This window comes from Caenorhabditis briggsae (assembly GCF_000004555.2).
Source record: "Caenorhabditis briggsae complete genome, chrI, whole genome shotgun sequence".
In the NCBI taxonomy this organism is placed as follows: Eukaryota; Metazoa; Nematoda; class Chromadorea; order Rhabditida; family Rhabditidae; genus Caenorhabditis; species Caenorhabditis briggsae.
This window is the reverse complement of record NC_013489.2, coordinates 6,698,364-6,708,224: the sequence shown is the minus strand read 5'-3', so window position 1 is coordinate 6,708,224 and position 9,861 is coordinate 6,698,364. Positions and strand designations below refer to the sequence as shown.

Sequence of the window (9,861 nt, the reverse complement as noted above, 5' to 3'; positions counted from 1 at the left end):
TCCGCCCCCGACTCCGCCCACTTTTCTCCGGAGTTTTTTTTCCCCGGAATTTCCGGGGTCTCTTCCCACCAGACATGAGTGGAATTCCTAATTCCTTATTCCTTCTTCCTTATTCCGGGTGTTTTTTCTATTCCTTATTCCTTATTCCTTCTTCCGGGTTTTTCAATTTTTATTCCTTATTCCTGATTTTTTCTTATTCTTCCGGGTAATTCGAACAATTAAAAATTTGAAATTTAAAATTAGAAAAAACGCTTTCTAAACCTAAACTACCACTTAAAAAGTCGTTAATGAAGCCTAAATTCCTCTTTTATACGTTTTGTCAAAAAATTTCAAAACACATTCGGCTTTTTTCGAAATTTTGTTCCGTATTCCTTATTCCTTCTTCCTTATTCCGGGTGTTTTTTCTATTCTTTATTTCTTATTCCTTTTTTCGGATTTTTTAATTTTTATTCCTTATTCCTTATTCCTTGTTCCTGATTTTCAATTTTTGTTCCTTATTCCTTATTCCTTCTTCCGGATTTTCAAAAATTTTATTCCGCTCATGTCTGCTTCCCACTAATAGAAGAAAACAACGACGCTCCGCTATAACATGCGCGCGTTGTTCAGCGAGTTTTAATTTTGAAATTTTCTTGGTGTCGGCTTCTCAATAATGGTTGATTTCAAGCTTAAAATTGATATTTCCACATAGTTTCTTATATAAAATCAATTAAAATCGTTTTGATTGTTTTAGAAACACACTCATCGCTTCGAAAACTCAAAATTCGGCGAGGATGAGCGAGCTGAAGAAGGATACACAACGTAAGTTGGTTTAGCTTTGTTTTTAAACTGAATTCAAATTTTTACTTCGAAAAATTGCAGAAGCAATGGAAGTGGCAAAGTTTCTCAATGTTTTTTTGACAATTGATCAAATAGTGGCAGTGGAAAAAGTGAGGTTTTCCTCTTATCGAATAATTCACAAACTAATTCAAATTTATTCGAAAATTCCAAAAATCTTTGCAAAAAACAAAAGAAACTGAAAATTACGAACATCTGGTATAAGCTGTAAAATATATCATTCCAGTTACTTGCGATGGGCGTTTCTCCAATCAACCTTGTTAATTTCCTTCGACGCGTCGATGGCTCAACACAAGGATCACCAAGCAATCGGGAAAATGCATTATGACAACTATTTCTCAATACCGGTCTCAAAACTGTCGATTTTTCATAAAGTTCTTGTACATTTCATATAATTTATTCTTTATTTTCTGGAAAACAGTGGTTTTGTCACCATGATATCTATTTTTTTTAATGTTCAGTCTTTATTTTTCATGCTCAAGCCCAGTTTTCAGCACCTAGAATGCGTGGAGGTAGCTCCGGCGGTACCGGAACTACCAGTAATGGTCTCACCTCTACCGTAGACAGTTTACCCGGAAAAGGCCATCTTCACACTTTGGAAATCGAGAATTTCAAATCTTACAAAGGAAAGCATATTATCGGCCCATTCAGCAGATTTACTGCTATTATTGGACCGAATGGATCTGGAAAATCGAATTTGATGGATGCAATTTCCTTTGTTCTCGGAGAACGGCCAACCAGTTTGCGTGTCAAGAAATATACTGTAAGAAATCTGATTTTTGAAAGATTAATATAGATTTTTGTTCAGGATCTCATTCATGGAGCTCCGATTAACAGACCAGTTGGAAAGAAATGCCGCGTTACAATGAATTACAAATATGCGGACGGAACGATAAAAGCTTTTGCCAGAGGTGTTAATAACGGAACTTCTGAAAACTACCTCGACGGACAGCTAGTTACCAAAGAAGCGTATGCTGCTGAGATGGAGAGTATCCAGATTTTCATCAAAGCCAGAAATTTCCTAGTTTATCAAGGAGCCATTGAGAGCATCGCTATGAAGAATCCAAAAGAGCGAACTCAACTTTTCGAGGAGCTCTCTCGCTCCTACGAATTCCAGAACGAGTATGAAAAGTTGAAGAATGAAATGACGAAGGCCGAAGATGATACTCAACACAATATGAACAAACGTAGAGGAATTGCTCAGGAGAAGAGAGAAGCCAAGATGGAGAAGGATGAGGCTGAAAAGTATCAAACGATGAAGAATGAGTTGGCTGCCAAATCAACTATGCTCTATCTTCATCAACTATTCCATTGTGAGCGATTGATCGACGAGTCTAAAGAGAAGATCAACGAGCAGAAAAAGATCATTGCCGCATTGGAAACCACAAAGACTGCAGAAGAGTTGAAGATTCAAGCAGTTCATACCGAACACAAGAAAGTGCAGAGAGAAGTTCAAAAACTCAATCGAAAGCTGGATAGTCAAGAGTCAGCTCTAGCACAAAAGCAGCAGGAAAGGCTCTCTTTGAAGGTGGCAGTGGCTCATGAATTCAAAAAGTTGGAGTCCGCGAATAAAGCATTGTCTGCCGCAGAGGCATTGGCTGAAAATAGTGCAGCTCAGTTGGCAGATCTCAAAAAGAGGAAGGCTGATATGGAAGGACAAAAAGTTGCTTATGAAGCTGAAGTTCAGGGAATGATGGACGGAGGAGACTTGAATTTATCCGAAGAGCAGCGTAACGAATATCAAGAGCTCAGAAATCTTGCTGATCAAGAGTCGGCGCTGATTCAAAGAAATCTTTTGACTGCTGTACAAGTGTTGGAAGGACACAAAAGTTGCTTGAACCACGAACTTCGGAAGCAGAAGGAAATGCAGGAAAGAGTTAGACAGAAGGAAGCAGATGTCCAGAGACTCGAGAGACAAATCGCGGCACTCAGCACGAAAATCGCGGAGACCGAAGAAGAGCATAAAGCTTTGGTGAAGGCTCTGAAGAAGTTGGAGGACTCGGTGGTCATTGACAAATCGGCTATGGGAGATCTCAGCAAGGAATTGATTGCTGTTAACCGTCAACTCTCAGATGCATCCGGTGACTCTGCAGAAGGAGAGAGAAATCAACGACGTGTGGAAGCGATAACAAGTTTGAAGTCGGCGTTTCCAGAAGCTGTGTATGGAAGACTCGTCGATTTGTGTCAGCCATCGCATAAAAGATTCAATATTGCAACTACCAAGATTCTTCAAAAGCATATGAACAGTATTGTCTGTGATACCGAGGAGACTGCTCATAAAGCTATTGAGTTCTTGAAGGTGAGTTTTAATTTTTGATATACTTCAATTCGCGTTGTCATTTTCCAGACGAATCGTTTTGCCACAGAAACCTTCCTTCCCAATGACGCTCTTGTCGTCAACCCAATCAACGAGAAGCTTCGCGAAATTCGTCGTCCAGTCGGTGTGAAACTCGTCTTCGATGTGATCAATGTCCAAAATCAAAACGCTCGAAAAGCACTGCAATTCGTTTGTGGAAACTCGTTGGTTTGTGAAAATCAGGATGATGCCAAAGCACTGGCATATGGTGGAACTGAGCTGAAGGATCGTTACAAGGCCGTTTCCATGGACGGAACCCTCTTCCAACAGTCTGGTGTTCTATCCGGAGGATCTGCGGATCTTCGTCAAAAAGCCAAGAAGTGGGATGAGAAAGTGGTCAAGCAGCTCCGCGAGAAACGCGACAATTTGAACGAAAAGATCGCCGATCTCCAGAAGCATCGCCGTCGTGAAATTGAAGTTGAAGCTGAAAGAGGAAAGATTGCTAGCATCGAACAAAGATTGATTATGTGGAAGAATGAGTTGAAGTCTCTTCAGCAGAATCATCTGATGAGACTTCAGAATGAGTTGGAAGGGTTGAATGCTGAAGAGGAACAGATTCCGGTACGTTTATTATTAATATTTATCTTCATTTATTATTCATTATTCTAGCCGAAAATCGAGCGCTGGCAAGAAAAGGTCCAGGAAAGCCAAGCGGTTGTTCAAAATTTGGAAACTGCGAGTAACAAAGTGGCTGATGAGAAATTTGCCGGTTTTTGCCAACGCCTTGGTATTGAATCCATTCGAGACTACGAGAACCGCGAATTGCGTATCCAGCAGGAGATTCGAGATAAGATTCGATCATTTGACGACGAGCTCGAGAAGTTGAACTATGAAATTGACTTCCTGACCGAACAAGATGGCAACAAAAAAGTTGCCGATGAAAAGAAGAAGGTGTGGTTTTTCAGTGATTTTGAATAGAGAGTTTTCTTATCGTTTGCGTTATTACAGGTCGCTAAAATTGATGCAACATATAAGGAAATGAAATCAAAGGAGAAAGCCGCCAAAAACGCCGAGGAGCAACACATCGCAGCGACCGAGGAAGTGAAGGCGGTATTAGAGGAGAAAAAAGCGTTGGCCGCGAAGCTCGAGGCAGAATGGAATGAAGCTAAAAAGGCATCACAGTCATCGCTGAAAGAGTATACAAAGGCTGAGAAGACGTTGGTAGCCGTGGAAAGTCTAATGAAGAAGAAGCAATATGAGAGGCACTCGCTGCTTCATTCTGTCAAACTGGGACAGCTGGCGTTGCCTTTGAAATCTGGAAGTATGGCTGATGTCGAGTATGAGGACGATGGTGGTAAGTGGAGATTCCGAATAGAATCGTTTCTATTTTTGTTCCAAAAGCTCCAGATGATATGTCTGATTCTGATTCTCAAACTGACGGTGCTGCTGATAGACCAAGTGTGTCCGATGAGCAGATTCAACGAGAGCAGCACATCAAAATCAACTATGACTCGTTGCCACATGACTACAAAGAGGTATTGTGCATTGCTGCCTTCCACCCCCTATATTTTCCATTTTCCCACAATTTGAATTCACAATTTGCATTCCAGATCGATGATGACGATGGCGTTCGACAAGCGACGAATCGACTCAATGTGGAAATCGAAGAGTTGCAGAAGAATGTGTCAAAGATGAATGCGCCGAATTTGAGAGCCAACCAGCGGATGGCAGAGGTCAGAGAGCGAGAAGCAGAGTCGTCGGATCAATTGGAAGCAGCGAGAAGGAAAGCCAAGGCGATTCGACAGAAATTCGAAAGAGTATGTTTTTTCTCTTACTGTACCTATTATATATTTACTGTAGGTGGTGTACGGTGGAATTTTGTACCTGAATTTTTTTCATGATTTTGAAGTTTTTTCGCAATTTGTCTCTCAAAATATCTCAAAATCCCTGAAAAAATCAGAAAAAAACATTCAAGGAATTTTTTGATTTTTTTTTCACCTTCAAGTTTCAAAAACTAGATCAATATTTGCCCTTTCCTCAAGTTCTTTTTCATTATTTGAAAACAACCGAGGGAGAGAGAGAGAAAGAGATGCAGAGACATTTACAACAACAACGTGACAACTAGAATCATCCCATTTTCTCTTGCCCTGTCTCTCCTCCCCTTCCCTCACACAGGGTTTTTTTCAGTGAGGTATTTTGTTGCGCTTTAATGAGAAAAAGACGTGGTTAAGTTTTAGGCATTTGAAAATTCAATTTTCTCAAAATTTTTAGGGGGATTTTCCACCTCAAAATTAATTTTTCACGGGCCTAAAATTTTGCCACGTCACCTCTCATTAAAGTGCATTTGCATACCTAGCTGGAAAAAAAACACTGTGCCCTCACCTATCAGTGATGACTATCACCTTTCAATTGATTCTCAATATCTCAGCATATAATCCCACTTTTCAGGTCAAAACCGAGCGTTACCGTCGCTTCCAAGACTTCTTCGAACCTGTCTCCAACAACATCGATGACATCTACAAGCATCTGTCTCGTAACACCTCGGCTCAGGCATTCCTCGGTGCTGAAAACATGGAAGAGCCCTATCTAGACGGTATCCAATACAATTGTGTTGCACCTGGAAAGCGATTCCGTCCGATGGATAACTTATCGGGAGGAGAGAAGACTATTGCCGCACTCGCACTGCTCTTTGCTGTGCACGGACGTAATCCGGCGCCGTTTTTTGTGTTGGACGAGATCGACGCTGCGTTGGATAATACCAACATTGGAAAGGTGAGAGAATAGACATAGTTTACGGAGTTCGGAGACGATAATCTTATTTTTCCATCTTTTTGGAAAATTGAAACTTTCACATTCTGCGATTCACATTTTGCATCAAAATTTTTGGTTTTTTGCAGTAAAAAGTTGCAACCCTAAAAAAGTAGTCCAAAATTTTTGGATTTGTCAGAGTATACTAAACAAAACAGAGCTATGATTTTATAGTGGACAACTTTTTCGTAAAATCCGAAGAAGAGAGATCATTTGAGTGTTCAAATTGGCATATTTTTTAATTCCAATACTTCCCGCAAGTTCGTTTTTTCGGAAGGGTTTCGAAGAAATTTTCGCAATTGAAAATCAAAATTTCAAAAAAAAAACAATAAAACTGAAAGGGTACTGTATTTTCAAAGGCGCATGGCAAAATCCTTCTTCGACAGTGTTTTTAATTTTTAAAATCTTTAAAAAAATCCATCATTCTCCAATTCCCCATTTCCAGGTGGCTTCCTACATCTGCGAATATGCTCGTGATCATATGCAAATCATTGTGATCTCCTTGAAAGAAGAATTCTACAACAAGGCCGACTCTCTCATCGGGATCTTCCCATACCCGGCCGCCTGTACCACTTCCGGCGTCCTCACGTTCGATCTGACTCGATTCAAGCAAATCGGAATCAACGAGATGACTGATAATCCACCTCCATCCACACCAAGCTCTTCGTCGGCTTCTGTGGCTGGTCATTAAGCTATGCGACTATTGATCTGTAAAATTTTAATCCATACTCATAACTCCCCACAATGGATCTTCCCAATATTATTATCTCTCCCGATTCTTTCTTCTCAGTCACAGTTCCAGCATTTTCAATGGTCTCATCAAAATTTAATCTTACCTTTACACTTTTAAAGTCACTCCCAATATATGCTGTTAATATTCTGAATCCCCCAAGAAATCAAAAACGTATGGAATAAATTGCAATTTTGAGCTGATTTTTTTTATACTGGAAACTAGGTTGATAACCTTCTTCGATTTCTTTTTTGTTCTTCCATTCGGTTATTTTCTTCCCAATATCAAATTTTCCAGCTTGAGGTTTCTACCATAAATGGGAGTCAGTAGCGGCGGGAACGAGGATGCGAGGTGAGATTTTTGATTTTCCAAAAATCAAAAAAAATTCCAGGTCAAGTTATTTCGAGAAGATGCGAGACTTTGTGCGTAAAAAGACGCGCCGACCCATCGACGACTACTATGACTGGGTTCCGAGACCGGGAACTCAGTTTTGTATCCATATGACGATTCGGAGTATCCAAACTGCAGCAGTGGTCGGATCCGTACTAGGTCCAGTGTCAGCACTTCTCATGCATCGAACAGATAAAAAAGACTTGGTGTAAGAAGGCTCTAGAAGACGTAGAATTCAGAATATTTTAATTTTAGCGACGCCTTCAGAATGGGAGGATTGCACGGAGCGATGGTCGGGGCTGCACTGGGTCCAGTGATATCGCTGGCGACGTGTAAGAACATGAATCGTGTGAGGAAATTTCAAAATTTGGTGAAGAGCAAGTGAGTGGAGCAAGAGCAGTATCCCTTTTGAAATCCTCAATTTTTTCAAGATTCGATCAATCACAACTCTGGCAAGACCACATCGCCATCGCCTCCGCTGCCGTTGGCTACATGTCGAATGGTCAAATCGGTCTCGTCGTCGGCCTCGACTTGTCTCTTCTATTTGCAGTAGTTACTAGGAATTGGTAGAACACAATCAGGAACGAAACAATGATATCATGTATTATTCTAGTCGTGCATCCTTTTGTCTTTGTATTATGTTTTTTTAACTTCTTTTTTAACAGCTCAAGCTTTCGCTTTACCGGAATTACAGAATAAAAAACGGGATTCTCAGAGAATACTAATACGGTGATTACATGCCGAGAAAATAAATATTTTTTATTAATTTTTAATTGGCTTCTCTGTAGGAAAAAATGGTTTCAAGACCTTGGAATTTCTGCAGAACTTTTCAAAATCCGATCTTCCGCTGGACTACGGTATATTATAGGTTTTCTTGCGGATCTCGAGCGGAATGAAATTCAAAATTTTCCGTTTTCTAAACGTTTTTTTTTTCTGATTTTGTGAAGTCGGATTTCTGCTTCAAGTTTGAAAATGCTCCAGAGTTTTTCGGAAAAAAATTCCGAAATTCGGAAAATTCTGAAATTGCGAAAATTTGAGAAAAAACTATTTAAAAAATTCAGATGAGCGCCAACTGGTTCAAAAATTTCGCCGGCGTCCGTCAGAGCGAGTTCGAGATGCTCCAGGTGCCGAATCCAAAACTAGAGTTCGGAATCCACGTCACCATCCGAAGTATGCAGACGGGAGCGTTGATTGGCTCAATTTTGGGACCAATCTCTCTTCTAGTGTCTCAAAAGGCAAACAATAAGCAGAATTATATGTAAGTATACTGTAGTTTGAAAAATTTCAAAAAAATTCTAATTTTCCAGCGACTCCTTCGTGTCGGGCGGCCAGAACGGAGCTGTTCTCGGTGCTATCATGGGACCAGTGCTGACCTATTTGAGCGTTCGCGAAATGAACACAATCTCGTTGTATGATAAGTGCTATCGCCTGAGATTCAACCAAGACGCTCTTCGACAAGACCGTACCGCCGTTTTCTCCGCCGCCGTCGGTCTTCTGAGCTCCGGATCCACAGGACTCGTCGTCGGACTCGATTTGTCTCTTCTGATCAGCAAACTGATGAGCGGATGCCGTTGGTAGCTCGTCTCTGTACATAATATCTGTTTTTGTAGTTTTTTTCTTTTTTTGTTTGAATAAATTCGTCTTCTCTGCATGCTCGTAGTAACTTGTCTAGTTGTTGGTTATGAACTTTTCTCAAATAAAACTGATCTTGTTGACACTAATTTACTTCAGATGGTTTTAAGCCTTTTTATTCTAATTCGCATTTTTTGAACCTGATTGGAGCTTCCGGTTTCAGATGACCTCTAACAACATTTTCAAAGACACCGCTGGCGTTGTGCAAGAGAAAGTGGACCCAGAGATTCCTCGTCCAGTTTATGAGTATACAATCCACGTCACCGTCAGAAGCATGCAAGCCGGAGCGTTCATCGGTTCGCTTCTCGGACCGATGGCTGTGCTTCTCGCTCAAAAAGAAAAGACTCGTCAGAATTATATGTTAGTTTAAGAAAACAATTGTTCACTGAATATCAATCTGGTCTGAAATTAATCCGTTATGCCGTCGAAAATTCGGGTCTGAGCGGAGCTTAGGTCGAACTCCTTAAGATTTTTTTCGATTTTTAATTTTCTTCAAAAAATTCGAAAAGTCACAAAAATCGCATAAGACCATTTGAAAATTGCCCAAAAATCGAAAAAATAAGACAGCAAATAATTACGAAAATAAACATGCGCCTTTAAGAATTTCGATACCTGGCGTAAGCTCCGCCCACACTCGAATTCTCAACCGCACCACACATTGAAATTAGGCAAATTATCATTGACTATATGTATCATTGACTGCAAAGTTTCATTGACTACTTTTTGTATCATTTGTATCATTGACTACATGTGCTTAAGCTAATGATCCTTTCTCTCTGAAATTCTGAGCCTTTAATTTTAGTACCAATAATCGCTTTCTCAGTTTAAAATCGAAACAAGGCGTTTTAGTTTAAGCCTATTATTTAAACAAAAATAAACCAAAAATTACAGTCAAAAAAGAACTGAAACTCGCGAAAATCAAAGAAATTTCCACAGTTCTCGTTGAATTTTTTTTTTCAAAATTTTAAGTTTTTTTGTTTTAATTATAGGCTTAAGCTGCATCGCCCTCCCTCAGCCACATAATTCGGCAGCGGATTTTTTCTAAAATCTCACGTTTACTGGGGCGCGATTTCTGACCCATTGGCTTGAACCCAAGTGCTGTAGTCAATGATACAAAAAGTAGTCAATAAAACTTTGTAGTCAATGATACTTTGTAGTCAATGAGACTTTG

At 40.0% G+C, this 9,861-nt stretch overlaps 3 protein-coding genes across 3 annotated transcripts in view; all 3 read left to right on the top strand.

Moving 5' to 3' along the window:
• Positions 1-1,336: 1,336 nt before the first annotated feature.
• Positions 1,337-6,629, top strand: Cbr-him-1 (the record flags this gene model as incomplete). Its single annotated transcript, XM_045236668.1, has 9 exons — positions 1,337-1,597; positions 1,643-3,133; positions 3,182-3,751; positions 3,800-4,081; positions 4,139-4,451; positions 4,490-4,665; positions 4,741-4,947; positions 5,579-5,902; positions 6,384-6,629. 9 exons carry the CDS (start codon positions 1,337-1,339, stop codon positions 6,627-6,629), a joined length of 3,870 nt encoding a protein of 1,289 aa, XP_045097060.1.
• A 355-nt stretch (positions 6,630-6,984) lies between these two features.
• On the top strand, positions 6,985-8,636 carry CBG20487 (the record flags this gene model as incomplete). The annotated part of the gene is made up of 6 exons (XM_002646556.2): positions 6,985-7,019; positions 7,060-7,266; positions 7,314-7,439; positions 7,490-7,624; positions 8,125-8,316; positions 8,366-8,636. The coding sequence occupies 6 exons, from the start codon at positions 6,985-6,987 to the stop codon at positions 8,634-8,636; spliced, it is 966 nt and encodes a 321-aa protein (XP_002646602.2).
• A 217-nt stretch (positions 8,637-8,853) lies between these two features.
• CBG20488 overlaps positions 8,854-9,861 on the top strand; it is a gene marked incomplete at both ends in the record, with an annotated part of 1,902 nt that continues 894 nt past the window's right edge. The window contains one exon of the mRNA XM_002646558.1: positions 8,854-9,050. Coding sequence (XP_002646604.1) covers positions 8,854-9,050 — 197 coding nt within the window. The remainder of the gene's footprint in view (positions 9,051-9,861) is intronic.